General features: G+C 39.0%; 1 protein-coding gene across 7 annotated transcripts in view; it reads left to right on the top strand.

Annotated features, from left to right (window-relative positions):
• The window catches only part of CACNA1C (calcium voltage-gated channel subunit alpha1 C), a 527,437-nt gene that overhangs the window by 313,462 nt on the left and 195,681 nt on the right, over positions 1-18,294 (top strand). For all 7 annotated transcript variants that reach the window (XM_042470414.1, XM_042470413.1, XM_042470415.1 and 4 more), the window contains exons 6-7: positions 3,891-4,049; positions 9,227-9,423. In XM_042470414.1, coding sequence (XP_042326348.1) covers positions 3,891-4,049; positions 9,227-9,423 — 356 coding nt within the window. The remainder of the gene's footprint in view (positions 1-3,890; positions 4,050-9,226; positions 9,424-18,294) is intronic.

Here is an 18,294-nt window from a genome sequence, read left to right as displayed (position 1 = left end):
GCGGCCCCTTTCTCTGCTCCCCGCCGCCGCGGGGTGTCCTTGGGGCTTGAAGCCCCAGGGACACCCCTTTTCTGGCTGCGGGGAAGCGGCCTTTTGCCGCTTCCCCACAGCCCGAAAAGCGGCGGATCGGGGCCTCAGCGGCTGCCGGTGTAGCCACTGAAGCCCCGATACTCCGGGGAAAGGGGCGGGGCCAGACCGCCCCAAATTGGCGGTCTGTATCCCGCCCTTGCTATGGAGCATAGTATACACACACACACACACACACACACATCCAGATTTTCCACTCAAAACCAGAGTAAAATTTTCCCACTCTGGATTAAATTCCTGGGTGCTGAAAAGGCCCAGATTTGACCAAATCATCATGTAGTTGTCAGGACTGCTTGCAATGAAGACAAGTTGAGACTGTTTCATTTGGCCCGTGTAGACAAGGTCTAAGTCAGGCATGCACAACATATGGCCCCGGGGCCCGCATGTGCCCCTCAAAGGATATTGGGTAGCCCATGAGATTGTGGAACGACTTGAAGGCTCCTCCACTGCTTGGCCTTCTCTTGAGAAGGCCAGGCAGCAGAAAAGGGGGATGGGCAAATGCTTGCCAAACAAGACTCCTTCAAAATCTGGCTATCTCCTGAGGAGGAGGATGGATGGCAGAAGAGGAAGATGGGCAAATACTTGCCCTACGAGGGTCCTCCACTGCTAGGCTTTCTCCTTAGGAGAAGGCTGGGTGGAGGATGAGGATGGGTGATGCAATGCTCCTCTGCTGTTCGGCTTTCTCTTAAAGAAAAAGTCAGGCAGAGCAGGAGGAGGACGAAATTAGTATTAATAATGTTAACTATTATTAATTATTAATTATTAATTAATATTTAATTAAAACCTATCTGTGGCCCGAAAAAGTTAACCTAGTTTAATTTTGGCCCCTTCCTACTGTCAAGTTGTGCAGGTCTGCTCTAAGTGAATGAAAAAAAGAAAGAAGCTGGTAGCATTAGCTTTCATAGACTTGAATCTACATCTGAGTTTAGCCAAGCCAATTATGTTAAATGACAAGAAACATTTCCTGACTCAAAGGGATTTTTTGTGAGAAAGGAAGGTGCTGCCTTAGAATGTAGGACGCATCCTCTTGAGTCACATTGAAGACCTTTCTAGTCCAGCATCCACAGCAGCCAACTAGATGCTCCTGCGGGAAACCCACAAGCACAATATGCAGGCAGTTGCCCTCTCCCACTGCTGGTCCAGGGAACTGGTATTCAGAGGCATGTTTTTCACCATGGGGGCAGTTTATGGACATTAGGATCAGTAATTCCCAATAGCCTTATCCTATGGGACTCTTAAAAGAGCCCTGATGGTGCAGTGGTTAAATGCCTGTACTGCAGCAACTCACTCAAAACCAAAGGTTGCGAGTTCAAGACCAGCAAAAGAGCTCAAGCTCAACTCAGGCTTGCATCCTTCTGAGGTTGCTAAAATGAGTACCCAGATTGTTGGGGGCAAATTAGCTTACAGTTGTAAACTGCTTAGGCAGTATAAAGCGGTATATAAATGAAGCTTGTTTGTTTTGTTTGTTTTGTTTCTGTTCAATCGCCTAAAAGATTTATGGAGTCTAAGCACTTCCAGAAACACTTCTGTGTGACCATTAAATATGTTAACAACATTGATTGTGAACTATAAAAATTGTGTAGTGAACAAAGCAAAAACATGGGGAAAACATATGGCTAACTGGAGCTGTTTGATTGTATGGAAAAACCCTAGTGAATTCATTAGCCTGACATTGTTAATACTGAGTTTAGCATCTTAATGTTGGCTTGTATCTGTGAAATCATCTGTTAAAACATCAGTACCATACCTGGGGACAGCTTTGTCAAAACCAGCCAATTTTGTACTGAGTACAGTATGTCTCAGTTAATTGTTCACTTAACAGCAAACCAGATGACAGTAATCAGATTGAAATGCCATATGGTAATATTTCAAGGAATCAAATAATTCAGTGGATGCTTTCTGCTGTTACTGCTCATGAAACACCATCAGTGTACATAATGCTTATAGTGTGAAATCCTAATCTCAGGTGTTTATAGTCAAATAAAGCAAGATGGCAAGAACAAGGAGAGGGAAAAGAAATGTATCACACAGAATGCAGGGAAATACATTTATTCATAAGCTGTGATACAACATACTTTGCTGCTTTATAGTGCTAAGGTTACAATTGCAGGTGAAACAGATTCATTGTAATTACCGAAACATAATATATTGTTTAATTTTAAATAGTTGGTTTTTAAAATATTATACATCACATGTTCAGTGGATAGTTTAAAACTATGAATTTCTGATTGGATTTGCTCTGCATTTGCATGACAACACAAGGCCTGCAAAAGTAACAGTTTTGTAGATTCAGGGTCCTTAACTTGTTTCTCTGCTCACCTAGCAGATGGCTCCAGTATCCTGGTGGATGCACTAAATAGATCCACCTTGGTTTCATACAAGTGGCACCGCAAGAGGGAAGTGATACTGTCTGTTCTGCCAGTAAGGCCATGCATTGTTAAACCTATTTGTCAGAGAGCCAATGAACAGTACTTTGGTATTGTTTCAGAGAGAGGAGACGGGGATGTATTCCTCTACAACTGGTCCCACATCCTCCTCTATGCCTTCATGCCATTCCCATTCATTTCCTGCAGCATAGTGAAGCTGTACCTCAGCTTGGTTCGACCCTCTCCTGAATCTAGCCAAGCATAGTTATGTTCTATAAACTTCAGGTGAACAAAGGATATCAATGCCAGAAGAAGAAAAAAGATCCAGTATAGACAACCCATCAAGTTTTATATAAACAAAATGTTGGTGTGTAAAGTTCTGTTTCTAAACTCACATTGCATCTTGAATCTTTGGATTGGATGTCAGTTGACATGAGTTTCACAGAGTTTCAGCAAAAACAAGTGCAAAGTTTTAAAGAAAACTAAAGGAATTTGTAATTTCTGGCCATTTCTGAAGCTTAGATCAATCCCCTTCTTAGCACTCTCTACACTAATGGCATAGTAATAGAATAACATTTATTGAAATAACACTTTCATCTGTGTATCTCTAAAACCTTTGAAAACATGAGTGCATTTACAGTAACGCTGCTGTAAAATACATTTGTAAAGTACATTTACCCTCCAAAGTGTACTTTAGAGCTAGTTTTCCGGAACCAGCTAAAGCAGTATCTTTATCTGTTGCATTCCAGAAAAGAGGGTGTTTCAAGAAACCAGTGATGTAGAGCCTTGGGTACTGTCCTTATCATGTTATGCAAAAACTCACTTCACAAAACTCAAATATGTACTGTCATTAACAATCTGTCAAAGCTGTTTGCCTTAAATTGGGGGCAAAGCTAAGCAGGAATAGGCATTATGTAGCCAAGAAGAGTAGTTTTTCTTAAGATGAGCAGTCAAGCCTCACACTTACTTTTTCAGAGACCTGGAAGTATAATTTCAAATATTTTAGTCTTTTGGTTCAGGAAATCTTCTATTGGTACTGAAACTGATTGCCATACAGTTTCTACTTCTGTCCAGATGTGAATGATGGTGTGTGTGCTGAATTCCTACCTAACATCTCTCCGAGTCATCACTTCAAACCCCACTGTTGCAATTAAAGTACATAGTAAAGCAAAACAGATGCAGAAATCATGACAGGGTTGAATTTGTGATTGAGATTCTTCTGCTGAAACCATGTGAGTGCGACACTGAATTCATTTAAGCACCATTTGTTGAAGAAGATATGCAACATGCTAGTTCCGGTCTATAATCAGATTAACAAATGTCAAGAAAATATCAACAGTTTGCATTAAATGACATAGTTATTTGCATATATACACTTGTCTTCAGTAGCTAATTCTATGTTGATTTATTGTTACCATTCTATCTTTCTCATTGCAGGCCTCCAAGTGGTTTTAAATTCCATTATCAAGGCCATGGTCCCTTTGCTGCACATTGCCCTGCTGGTGCTGTTTGTCATAATTATCTATGCTATCATCGGACTGGAGCTTTTCATGGGAAAAATGCACAAGACTTGTTATGTAACAGGGGTCATAACAGGTAAAGGATATGCTACATAAACCAACATTTTGTCTTCACATTTAATATCAGTGCAAAGTGATTATGATGTGTTTGACTTAACAGTACTTTGTAAGTGTCACAGTTCTATTGACATCAGTTCCACTTCCTCTGATGGCTGTTTGAGACTATTAGCCAGAAGTCCTAAAGCTAGAAGGAAACAAAAAGAGCCCTATACTACATCTAAACCATAAGTGGTATAACACAGAGTGGAGTTAAATGTTATATGTACTGTTTATTTTTACTTCTAGCCAAAGAGCACATAGAGGTAAGAGGAGAATGAGAAGCCATTTATTCAGCCCTGTGCACCTAAACCATAGGGAGGTAAAGAGAGATGAGTTCTCACAAATAACAGGAAGCCAAACCATGAAGGACTTCAAAGGTCAGGAGAATAATTTTATATCAGATTCTGAAAGGAATGGGGAGCCAATGAAGGGATAACAACAAGGGGGTAACATGATCCAAGCGACAGGTGGAGATGATGATCCTGGCCACTGAGCATTGCACAGAGATTAGGGGGCTAAAGTGGGAAATAGGAAGACCCACTAGCAATGAGTTGCCAAGCTTTCCCTCCTACAATTTTATTTATATACCGCCCTTCTTAAAATCACAGCGGTGTACAACAGAAAAACATACAATAATACAGCATACGATAATACTAATAACACATTAAAACCAATGCAATAAAAACAATAAAACTCGTGCCAGCTAACAGTGTTGACTAAGGAGGAGGGAAGGGAGGAAAACACATCTGGGGACAAGAGTCAGGGGTATGCCTGCTCGAAGAAATAGGTTTTCAACCCCTTCTTAAATTGAGTTAAGGAGATGATGATAATTGCTGCTCAACACCCAGAGAAATCTCAGGGGTAGAGGAATGCAGCTGGGTGTCATTGGCGTACAAGCGATATTGAAAGCTATAGGAGCTAAAAAGATTTCCCAGGAACAGGGTATAAAGGGAGAACATTAAAGGACGCAAGACAGAACCCTGAGGGACTCCAACAGCTAATGAGACAGAGGCAAAAACCTGACCTCCTGTAGCCACCGCAAAAGATCTATTTGATAGGTAGGATTTAAACCAATTTAAAACTGATCCTGCAAAACCAGGTCTTGGAGTAAATCCACCAAGAGACCATGATCAGCGGTGTCAAATGCAGCACAGAGATCCAGGAGGACTCGAATAGAATAAAGACCTTTAGATTTAGCCAGTGGTCTTAGTAAGAGCAGTCTCAGTCAAATGCAGTGGGCGAAAGCCGGACTGAAAAGGATCAAGAATAGAATTAGCAGTAAGAAACTCCAGGCAGAGGAAATAAACAACATGTTCTGAAATCTTAAATAGAAGAGGAAGAAGTGAGATGGGCTGATAGCTCCAGAGAGAAAATGAATCAAGAGCAAGCTTTTTCAAGATTGGCAAAACTGGAGTATGCTTAAAGGCAGAAAGGAAGGAGCCATTAGAGAGAGAAAGGTTGATAATATAAAGAAGAGAAGGTAAAATAGAGGAGGCAACAGAAATCAAAAGATGAGAAGGAAGCGGATCAAGAGGGCAGGTTGTCAATTTAGAAGAATTCAAGAGTTTAGATAATTCACCGAAAGAAACAGAAGAAAAAGCAGAGAATGTTGCAGTTGCTGGAGTAAAAGAAGAATGCAGAGAATCAAAGTTGGAATGAATTGTTTCAATCTTAGTATTAAAATAATAGGCGAAATCAGTGGGTAAAAATGAGTGCAGAACCAACAGAGAAGAAGGTTTTAGTAGAGAATAAGATATGGAGAAAAGACACTGTGGCCATTGGTCATTACCTTCAATCACAGATGTATAATAATTCTGTTTTGCCAAGGAGAATAAATTTATAATTGTGTGCTTCCCCTTCACACTGATCATGTGTCACATTCAGTCTCATTCAACATTTCAGAAATTAATTTTCACCATTTTCCTGCAGTGTGAGGATGCAATCTTTCATGCCTGAGCTACTGATCAGGACAGGGCTTTGGCACTCCAGCTAAATTGGATTTGTGATTTTATTGTTTTTAAGGACTACTAGCAGTGCTCTCTAACAGATAATTAAGCATTAGAATAATTTTGTTTTATTGCTATCATCCCTCTTTCCCTTGCTTTATCTCACTTAATCTGTATCCTGGAAACAATAGTGTGTTTACTAATGGAAACCATCTTAGCTAGTTCCAAGAATGTAGATATACATAAGGCAAATAGAGATATATTTTATTTTGGAAAATACTGGGTTAATTTGAACTGACCTGGGGAATAGGAGTGAAAAGTTCTTGGTAATACTGGAAGTTCCCAGGAAATACTTTAGGATGAAACAGGGTAGCTATCTGTGGATATGAGTGTCTGCTGATCACCACACTCCATTTTATTCAGGGGCAGTGCATGCACACTGGATGCACTGGTACATTGCAGCCATTTAATAATATGGGGCTTTACCATCTGCATTTTTCCCATCTGCAGCAGGGCCCAGAACCAAATCCCTATGGATGTGAACAGACTATTGTAAGTGGGTTTCCAAAATATAATTGGAAAAGCAGATGCAAAATCCCCAATGTCCTGTGTTTGTTTTTTTAAAATCCCTTTGGAAATGGACTCAGTCACTAATAGTTATTTGTTTCTTTATAAACATTTATGGCATGCCAATTTTGTATGCTATCTGATTGCTTGGACAGATCAGCACATCTCTCTTGGATTTAAAGCAGTAGGTATCTTATTTCATTCTCTAGCCTAGTTCAGACAAGACTATTGGAAAAGGCTATCATTCTTACATGCATCATTCTGCAATATAACAAGGAAAGATGGTGTTCTACAATCTTAAGAACACTGCATAAACTCATGCCAGACTCGGGGACTGGGCTCTGCATCATCCAGTCTCCCCACCAAGAGGATGGTAGGAGACCAGTTTATTTGGCCCATGCAGACAGGGCCTCATTCACCACCTTTCAACACAATTGTTTGTTTATTCATGGCCTTTTATGGCTGATATAATATTTATTATTTTATTATTATTTTATTTTCTTACATCCTGCCTTTCTCTCAACATAGGGACTCAAGGTGGCTAACTTTAAAAAAAAATACAATATCTCTTCCAAGTTCTCAGTCTTCAAATTGTCAAGGAGAGGGGGGGGGGGGATGTTAAGGAAATTGTTAAGGAAAGAAAAAGCAACAAAATGGAATTAAACATTCTGAGTTGAGCTCTGCTACTGGCTATATATAGGATGCAAGCTGTTTTGGTCTACTCTGTAGCATTGTTTAAGTATCTTTTTGCAGCTTTGTGAGAAAACGTACGGATGAACATCAGCAGAATCATGGAGGAGAGAGCAAGCAGAATGTTCCAATAGAAGAGAATTAAAGATGCTCTCTGGTATGAGTTAGGTGGAAAGAATGGGATGTATGCAGCATACAACGTTTTTTAGAAGAGGTTATTTCAACTAAAAAAAATGTTTACATTTTTGACATAATTATGAATAGCAGCATTTAAAAAACAGTGATGAGTAGTATACCGTGTTTATCTATTTATTAACATATTATTATGTACTGTCCTTCATCAAGTTGAGATTGCAATGTAAAATTAATACAATAAAAAGTAATGGTAACCAAGATGAGATCCTTAAGAGTGGGCTGAGATTTGCAGACTAAAATATTTGGGTAAAATAAAAATGCTTTTGCATGGTGGTGAAAAGATTGCAGTGATGGTGTCCAATGAACTCTGCTGTGAAGGGGAATTCCACATCTGGGCTGGCATTGAAGGAAAGTCCTCTCGCTTGTAATAAATAATGTATCTCAGACAGTTGAAGCACATAGAGAAGGGCCATGCTGAAGGTGTTGCAAGCTGGTATAGGAATAGGTACTTATTCAGATATCTGGAACTGATCAATTGGGGGCTTTCAGGGATAGGCAGCGTCTTGAAATGGACTTGGAAACAGGCATCCAATGAATTAAAATTATTATATAATTGATAAACTCTTCCTGTCATAACGGGCTTCCTGGCTATGCCTTGAGGTTACCTTTTATTTCAGAAATATTTGAAGACCACTTGCACCTGCCCAGCATCCATCCTTCATGCACATTCCCTAAATGTATAAGAGCTAGAGTCCCAGTATCTTCCTCTCATAGGTTTTATATCTTTGGCCGTGTGTTTGATGTGTCTATATGGTTGTGAATTCACTCAGGCAGAGGCTACTCTTCTAACAAACAAACCTTAGCTTTATTTAATAACATGTAGCAAGAATGTAGTTTCTGTGGAAAGTTTCACAGGTGGTATGGTTACAATAATTCAGCAGTTGCAGCCAATTCCCCACTCAATTTCTCTTCCCTGAACTTCCCTGAACAGATCCCTGACAACTCATCTGCTTGATTTTTAAATTATGAGTTTCTAAATAATGAATTGACTGTTTTTAATATGTTTTTTTAAAAAAAAACTGATGTTACACTCTTTAACCAATTGTTTATTTTAATTTGCTTTTAACTGTGTTGTGTATTTATTTGTTGCTGAATTTTAATTTGTTGTTCCCTGCCTTGCTCTATAGGGAGTGGCGAGTAAGAATTATTGTTTATTATTATTATTACCATTTCCCCCTGTGATTTATCAGCAACAGATTACAGAGTAGGCTGATAGAGGAACCTGTGGGTAATAATATTTCACAGACCCCTGCCTTCTCGCACGAGGTCTGTGTTTCCTGGTGAGTAACACCAAGAAAGAGGTATCTCCCTGAAGTGACTCAAACAGCTGGGTAAACTTTGTACGCACTCTCCATCCAGGAAGGTGAAAGCCTAGGATGGGAGGAACAGCCTCGTCTGATCAGCAGCATAATGTTAATGCAGCAGCCAGAAAAATCCCAGTCCAGTGGTAAAAACAACAGCTGTGTGGTAGTAGAAGCCAGATGCAAGGGCCTTTCTTCACTCTTGCTAGCCTGGCTGCAAACATCCATTGTGAGTAGGTTGTTCTTGGTTTGGTGTCATGAGCCACAACAGTTATCTCTAACAACTAAAACTTATGTCTAACAAGTAAAATAAAATATGGTAAATTACCATTAAGACTGTCTCACCATTGAAAGAAAACAACTCTTTATCTCTTTGAACACTGGGAAATGAAAACAAGCTCAGCTGAAGTGGTTTAATAACTTTGTCTCTTTTTTTTCTATCCCTGCTCTTTAAGATGCACCTGCAGAGGAGGAACCGTCTCCTTGTGCACCTATATTTGCACATGGGCGACAATGTGAGAATGGCACTGAGTGCAGACCAGGATGGGAAGGGCCAAAACATGGCATTACCAACTTTGACAACTTTGCCTTTGCCATGTTAACTGTATTTCAGTGCATCACCATGGAGGGCTGGACAGATGTACTGTATTGGGTATGTATGCAAAATAAATCTATGGCAATAAGAGTGCTTACTGTTTAATCCTGCTTGGAACATGTGGCTGATATTTCCATGTTGCTATGCTCTTCACTGACTGTGCATTGCAAATGCCTGATTACTATAATAGTCACTCAAATTAATATAGTGCATTAACAGGACTAAATACTAGACTTTTATTTTTATGTGCTTTCGTTCCAGTATTAGGCTTCTTTCCATATTTCTTTATTGAATGTGATATCTGTAAGTGAACTGAATTATATTCAAGATTGTGCTATGATTTTATTTATCGGTTTATCATCAAATGGAGGTGGTGTTCTTCTTACATGTCAAGTATTCTATACAACTCCAGCATAATCTTTAATAAACACTTGCATTTTCTTTAATCAATTATTACCAGTAGCATTAGTCACTTGTTGATGAGGATATCCAAATTCATGAGTTTCCCCCAACACAGAAAATTAAAATGTAGTACAGTGAGTCCTTGTTATTTGATGGGGTTTGGTTCCAGGACTCCTCCTGGATACCAAAATCTATAGATGCTCAAGTTCCATTATATACAGTGGCAAAATGGTGTCCCTTTAAAAAAAATGGCAAAATCCAGATTTACCCTTTGGATTCCCCCCAACCCCCTTTGGAATATTTAAAGCTGTGGATGGTGGAATCCATGGATGCAGAATCCATGGGTATGAATGGCCAACTGTATATCATTGTCAGACACTCTAATTACATTTTAAAATGTAAGAACATGATTTTGCTAATTTCACTCCTTCAAAACTAGACCATATAATCTTTCTCAAAGCAGTGACGAGCACATCAGCACAATACAAGCAACGTATTTATGTCTGAGGAATTCTTGTCCTCACAGGCTTTCCCAGTCACTTCAAGGTGAACCTCTGCACATGAATCATTTTGTGGTTTTCACATTTCTTACTACATTGAAGTAAAAGAGGGATAAACTAGCTCAGAAGTATGGACTATCCTTCCTTGGGGGGGTTTAAACAAGGGTTCAATGACCATTGATCCAGAATGTTTTTGCTGTGGATTCCTGCATGTGGAGAATTAGATAAGATGTTCCTTGTAGTCCTTTCTGGTTCTGTGATTCTATGATTCTGTGTAGGCAATGGAGCTACATGTATAATGCAGATATCCTGTGGAAAGAAGAAATTACTGTACTGGAACACAGACTGATACCTTTTTTAAAATCCATGCTCATCTCCGTATAGGAACACTACAATGATACACAAGTTTCTGAATCAGTGCATTAAACATATATAAGGGGCAAAATGGTGTCTTTTATTGGATCATAATAAACATACAAAGAAAGAGCCAAAACCATAAAGCTAACATTATTTTCACCAGGGATATTACTCGGAGCAGCAAATCAAAATAAATTTTTAAAAATTAATGTTATTTTTCTAATTCCATCTCTCCTCTTTTCTGTGACTTAGCCTGAGGTACAATTTAGAAATACCAATCATAACCAGTAAAACTGCAGTTAAAAATGATTGGCATTGCATAAAAAACTTAATTCTAGCCACCAAAATCTCACCCGAATGAAACCGCTTTCAAGCCTCCTCCTGCCTCCCTCCCACTACCAAGGCTTTGAAAAGTTTCCAGAGAAATGGAATTCTACTTTCAGATTTTATGCAGCTCTGAAGAGCATGACGTTGGGAGCATGCTCCTCATCTGGTGCCCTATCCACTGGTATTGCTGTCTAAAGCATTTCCTTGGCTTGTTAAATGATACATTTGGCCTGGCTCTGTTGTTGAGTGGGCAATAATAGCCCACGGGAATCAAGCAGCAAAGCTGCAGACCTGATGTAGCAGGTTTAAAAGTGTTGACCTGTAAAACTCCCTTCCATCTGCCAACATCTCTGAAATTACACTCTAGAGCTTCCATGAAAAAGCTTGAAACTGAAGCACACAGTTGCCCTGGAAACTCCTGTCATGAAATCGAATTGTAGGAAGAAACCAGGCAACAGATATAATATACTTTGCTGACAGCCTTGACATGTTTTGTGAGCTTCTCTATCCCTCTGGAAGCCCATTGAGGGAGATGTGATGAGAAACACAGTGATATGCCACAAAGGTGCAAAAATGTTATAAGCAAAACCATCACCCCACAATTTTCACCAGCTGTGTTTGTGCTTTCTCACCCTTTATATTTAAGAGTACACAGGCTTGAATTAGCATGGCCTTTTCCACATGAGGAATAATCTATTTGCAAAATGAATGGCTCTGCATGCTTCCTGTACTTATTTTTTTTTTTTTCCTGACCAAGAAGTGATGGTTTGTTTAAGGTTGGTTTGCTTAAAAGAGGAAAAAGATAATGGTAATGACAGCAGATTTTGAAAGGGTTGTAAAATAACAAAGACTAAGTCAAGGAAAAGAGAAAAAAGGTAGTAAGCTCTAAACAATTCCAGGTATCTATCTGCCAAAAAAAGATGTCACATCTTGGGTGGGCATGTTTTGTGCCAGTGAGAAGCCATAATGCCGAGACAATTGCTGTCATTTCCAGACTATATTTAAAATCTGTTGTTCATTTATATATGCTGTTTCATTTTAATTTATTCAAATTTCTACGTATTAATTGTGTCTAAGTTTTAAAAACTGACCTATATTAAATCTGGACAACTTAGTATTAACCATGCTACCAAGCTTTTCATTTAGATATATATTTTTATTACATGATCTATAATATAAGAGAGATATGAATTGGTTGTTGGTGGCCCCAGCAGTTAAGATCCTGTTCTTGAATGGAAAAGGCACATGCTTCTCACAGCCTTATTATGATCATGCAACCCATATTGTGTGGAAGAGTTTTGATAATGTATAGTTTGTACTTGCCCTCCACATCAGAACTATAACCAGATTTTCATCCGATTTGGAGCTCTTTGTCCAGTGTCCTGCTTGGGAAGGATGTTTTTAACATTTCTGCTTTTCTCTTTGCCTTTCAATCCCATTCTTCATTATTTTTCTCTTTTTCCATTCTTTTCTTAACTGATACTTTCCACATTACCAAGAGCTGTTCTTCAAACAGTTGTTTTAAATACAGAAACCAAAGATTTAATAACAATGGTAGTCTTTTGAATAAATGTTCACATAAGAGGAGAACCAATGGCTCACTGGCAAAGGAAAGAAGTCATAGCCATTTCCTTGTAGAAAAGCCCATGTTGACTCCTCATCATCTCTTGCTACAAGGATCACTTAGCAAGGGGTGGGAAATATGTAGTAAAGATTCAGAGCCTGGGACTCTGTTTAGATGCTGCTGTATGAAACTTTTCATATTTTATAGAATCATTGGATGTGATTGATGGTTATCATTTTTGCTTGGCAAGTACAAATGTTGAGGTTTATAAATGAAGAGTGACATAACAGTGTGCTATTAATCAAGATAAGTGTTTTGCATATCCCTACAATGTAATTTTCTAAGTTCAGAGCAAGCAAACTGCTACTGTGCTTCTGCATGGAGCAATCTATCTGTAGTAGAATTGGGAAAGTTAGAGGGAGAAAGATATGAATGCATTTGGATGATCATTAATAAACCTTAAAAAATCTAATTCAGTTACATTTACATTGAAAGGAGAGGAGATAATTACTATTTTATGATAAACTGCCATGTAAATTTAAGTTAGATGCTTACTCTAAAAGTCTTTCCAAATTGAAGCTGACAAAAATCCCATCCTTTATTTTATTTTCTTGATCCTGTCCTTTTTTTTCTTTTTTGCTTTCACAAAGAACAAAACAGCTGCATGGATTTTTTTAAAAGCCCATGTCTCATCTGCCTCACCAAAAATTATCTGTTGCTTTCCCCTTCTCCTTTCTTATAATGTAATCTCCCTATCGTCCACATTTCTGACATTATCCTGATTTTAACAGACTTTTATAGAAAAAGAAATGAATAATTTTATTGGGTAATAAAAAGAAATGTCTAGTGTCAATGAAACATTTGTTGTTGTGTGACTTACAGCAACCATAAGTGCACCAACAAGAGATCCTGACTAAGGGGTAAAGACACCAATGGCTAAAAAAACAAAAACAAAAGTAAAGGCTTTATTTTAGGAACTCCATTCTAAGTTAGAAAAGATACTGAGGGAGCTATTCTAATCTAACTGCATTCTAGGGAAATACAATAACACCCAAAATCCACAAAACAATGATACCTTTATGAAGCCAACCAAAATGCACAAAATATATGTTGCAAGCTTTCAAAGCTCTACTTGCTTCCTCATCAGGCAAAAATGTTAAAAATCATACAGGAGAGAAAAAAATTAAGACAATGTTAGTCCCAAGCCTGAATTTTAACAAGATGTGGCTGTTCTCAGTTCAGATGGTACAGGAGGGACATTCATGCAGGCAGGCCTCTCCTCCTTCTGGCCGTGTGGTTAAAAAATTAAGTTCCATTAGCAAGATAAAAAGAGATGCTCCTCTTGTGATCCAAGTTGCCTCTGTCCTTTGTGAAGCTAATCTTCCCCCTCCCAATTGTGCTATTACCATGTTTTAATCACATTTCCATGATGCTTGCCTCCCATATGACAGAGACCATGATTATGAGCAATTTGTATTTTACATGTCCATTTCTTCTAATCTTTATGTTTATTAATAATGTAAATCAACACACTATATATATTTTTTGTGCTGTGACACACACAACATGTCAAAACTGGTGAAAAATGCTGCATTCACCCTGAAGCCAGTGCTGGCAGTCCTCACCATATATGTCTACTTGAAGAGTAATACCACAGTTTTTGGTCCTTATCCCTACTTTGCCCCAAACCAAGTGAAGTCAGGAAAAAATCAGATGTTTCCCAGAAACCCCAGAGTGATCTTGGGTTCATTGTGCGTGTGGACAGCTGGACTGGGTCTGACACAGTTTGATGCAGTTTTCCACATGCCAAGAGTTGTTCCATCTCCTTTACCCACACTGAGCAGTGCAAGGAAAGGGGATGGTCTGTGTTCAGAGCTACTGCCACCACTTCCTCAGAAAGAGATGCTTTGTGTAAAGCCTGCCCAGCCTGCCCAGCCCCACTGACCAGACGGTGGGAATCCCTGTTCTGACCTTAGCAGAAGCGATGGTGACAGCCAGGTTCTCAAAAGGAGCTGCTTGGCCAGAGAAGCTACAGTGACAGTGGTAGTGGTGCACTGAGGGGATAGGCCAGCAGGGCTGATGCAGTGTCGGCCCAGCTATCCCATGTGACATGTCATTACACTGGATTTGGCCTGATGTGTGTGATCACCATCATGAGTCCAGAGTCAGTCCAAAGCATAATGCTGTGGACTGACCCCGGATTAAGCATCCAGGTGGCCATGAAACTTACTGGCTGACTGTGGGCAAGTCACCTGCTCTCAGCCTCAGGGGAAGATAAGGGCAAACCTCTTCTGAACAATTCTTGCCAAGAAAACCCCATGATAGGGTCTCCATATGTTGGAAATGACTTGAAGGCATACAACAACAACAACAACAACAACAACAACAGATTGCACCCACAGACACAGATACACACATATACCTCCCCAACACACACTTCTTTTAATATTGGGAAATGTAAGGGAGGAATATCAGCATATTACATCTTTCCCTTTGTATATTGCAAGGACAGCTTCCTGTTGAAAACCAACCTCTAAAATGAAGTCTAGAACTAAAAATATGAACTGTCATTTAAAAAAAAATTCTGTTGAGCTTTTAAGCCCAGTCTGTATATCTACAGTATTAAAGAGCAATCACTCAGTCACCCCAGGAATACCTGGAATTATATTTCCATGGCCAATGAGTAAGGATTTCTGGATATAATATAGGTATCTCTAATACAAAATCCTCAGCATCCTCATAAAAATAAAATTCTCAAATAAAGGTACAGTTGGTAATTGATATACAGCTTCTACACTACACTGTACCCATGCGCACAGCCACACGCACCCTTCAGTATATATTGGATGGAATTATATGTGCTTTCATTATTTTGGAGCCTTTCGGTTGTCTTAACTTACTGTATTTTCAGTCAACCACTGTGTAAAAACTTGAAATACGGTGCATTTTATAAGAATGCTTTGTGAGTTTTATGATCACATTCTGAGGAGAAAAATAAATAAAATGTGCATTCAAATGCCAGCAGGTCAAAAACTTCAGTGGGATATAATGGAGTGACGTTTGAATGAAATTGGCTTGTAACTTAAATGCCAGCAGAGCATATATTTTTACAACATGCTAGTTTCATTCACAGTTAAGTATGACAATAAACCATATGCCTCAGGAGCAAACTGACTATATCTCTGAAAAGAGTAGAAGATTACAGTAACAGCTGAAATCACCACTGTCTTCACATAACTGACATTCTCTCATTGATACGACTGTGTCTATAATGCTCTCTATCCATAGGCAAGGACTGTATGGTTGACCCAGAGGAAATGAAGTGTATGACTTTTATGTATGAGTTTTTACCACTAAGTTTCAATCAATCCATTCCCCCCATACACAATCCATCCCCCCATATCTATGGATATCAATAAGACATCTCTAGCACCTTCAGTCCTACTTCCACCAGCCAACTACCAAGCTACCCTTTAGACACAGAGGGCCCAAACAGACAGGCCAAAATAAAGCTGTTTTGGGTCACTTTGGAGGTATGCTGTTTAAATGATGCATGCGTCTTAAGAGGCCGAAAGTCGCACCAAAATCATGCTTTGGTGCGGCTTCTGGCTTCTCAAGATGCATGTGTCATTTAAACAGCATATCTCCAATGTGAGCTGAAGCAGCTTTATTTTGGCTTGTCTGTTCGGGCTCTCGGGGTCTTCTTAGTAATTCATAGGCACAGTAGTTGCGGTTATGGGTTCCATTTGGCATTCATAACTGACAACTATGTCCGAATAATAAGAACCTGTTATTCTTCACATTTGGTAGCCTTTTCACACGACCTTACTAGCTTGTGATTTTATATAATGGTACTGCAAACACCATTCAGTTGTGCCAACACATGTACATGAAGCTCTAAACTCAGGTCATTTTCATTATTATTTTTTTAATGTTAGCTCCCTGGCTTAGCCAACTAAGTCAATAATTTCAACATTAATTTTGTGTGACCTTGTTAAAATTCCCTAAGGGTCCTTCAAAATGTCTTTGTCCATATTGTATTTGCTTTGAGGGTCACCTTGGCCAGCATTTACAAGATTTTTTTAAAAGGCAAAAGATCGCTTCTCTCTTCAAATTGATTTTAAAAAAAATACCCACATGAATCAAAGACTGTTTGCACAGGAGGGTTGATTATTCTTTTATTGCCAGCTTTACAGCATCCCTGTCTCTGGTGCCTGCAACCTAGTTATTTAAAAATCTTTTCAACCTTTGAAGACATTTGGAATTCATCCTAAAAAGGATAAAATATTGCTAGAAAACATGAAAATATCTCCAAATGTAATAAGGTGATGTTAATTCAAAATCCAGGGACCTTCTGTTTTTGTTAATTTTGCATTTACACTTACAAGGCTGATAACTGAGGCAGAGGATTACTGACTGGTTTACAGTAATTTATCACATCTCTATACATAGAATTCCCCATTCTGTTAATACAATCATCTGAATTACTGGGATAAAGAAGCAACAAGAAGATGCTAAGAACATTATTTTGGTGAGGGGAGGCTTCAGGCTAGCTCAAGTTAGGTGCATGGGAGAAAATGTAAGCAATAGCACCAATAACAGGAGAGAAGGAAAAAATGATGACCTTCTCATCAAAAGACTTTATGCATTTACAAGAGAGGAGGCTCTCTAAAAGAAATCAGCCTAGACTTCTATGTGTACTGCACATATTAAAACAAAACCTTCCCTCCTAGTATTTCATGGAAGTGGTAAATTTATGTCTAGGCTGCACCACTTCAGAATTGCAAATGAGCTTAATGTCTCCATTAAATTTGAAAGAACAACCAGAAGAACAGCAAAAACAACCAGAAGAAAACTAGAATAGCAGGGAGATGTTCTAGCCTAACATTCTCCTTGACATGCTATCTTACTACACAGATGGATTTGTATCTTGCATGGAGGCGCGCTCTGTGATGTGACTTAATGCTAGACATATAAAATGGTCCAGCCCAGACTGAGGTTTAATGTAGCTTAATGAAATGGGGATACAAGGATAGTTACAATCAGTCCTAACCAGATTAACAAATTTACCTGTTCTGCCAAATCAGATCTTTTTCATGAAGTTTATTTTTTGTAGTTGTGCATGGAGCCTTTGTATTTGTACTTAGAAATGCCCCACCACCGCCGTTGCAGGGAAAGCATTATGAGCATCTGGCTTGACTGCAGTAGATGAAAGAGCATCAACTCAAGAGCACTGACTCTTGTTTTATGGTTTGAGGTCTGGTGAATTACTCCAAACAAAAAAAGGGACTAGGCACTTTTAATACTGGAAGTTCAGTAATGTGTTCTCCTTCTGTTGAATATTACAGGCCTGCACTGAGTTTTTTGTTTTAATACAGGGAAAGGTATATGAAATCTGCCTTTTTATTTCATGGTGAGCTCTGCTTTTCCACCCATGGTCTTGGATATAACACAGATCTTAAGATCACTTGACTGGCTGCCCATTAGTTTCTGGGCCCAGTACAAGGTGTTGGTTATCACCTTTAAAGCCCTAAATGGCTTGGGTCCAACCTATCTTCGGGACCGTCTCCTTCCATATATTCCTCCCCGCACACTTAGATCCTCAGGGAGAAATTCGCTACAGCCTTATAAAACAAGGCTGTCCATGACCTCTCGAATAGTTTCTCCGGCCAACAGAAGAACTCTAAGAACTCCAACTGCACTTTAGTCACAGTCAATAGCTTGCTGTATAATTTATTTTTTAAATTTATTTTATTTTTATGTACGTTTTAATTCTTA

This window comes from Sceloporus undulatus, chromosome 5 (genome assembly GCF_019175285.1).
Source record: "Sceloporus undulatus isolate JIND9_A2432 ecotype Alabama chromosome 5, SceUnd_v1.1, whole genome shotgun sequence".
Classification (NCBI taxonomy): Eukaryota; Metazoa; Chordata; class Lepidosauria; order Squamata; family Phrynosomatidae; genus Sceloporus; species Sceloporus undulatus.
This window is presented reverse-complemented; position numbering and strand designations above follow the sequence as displayed.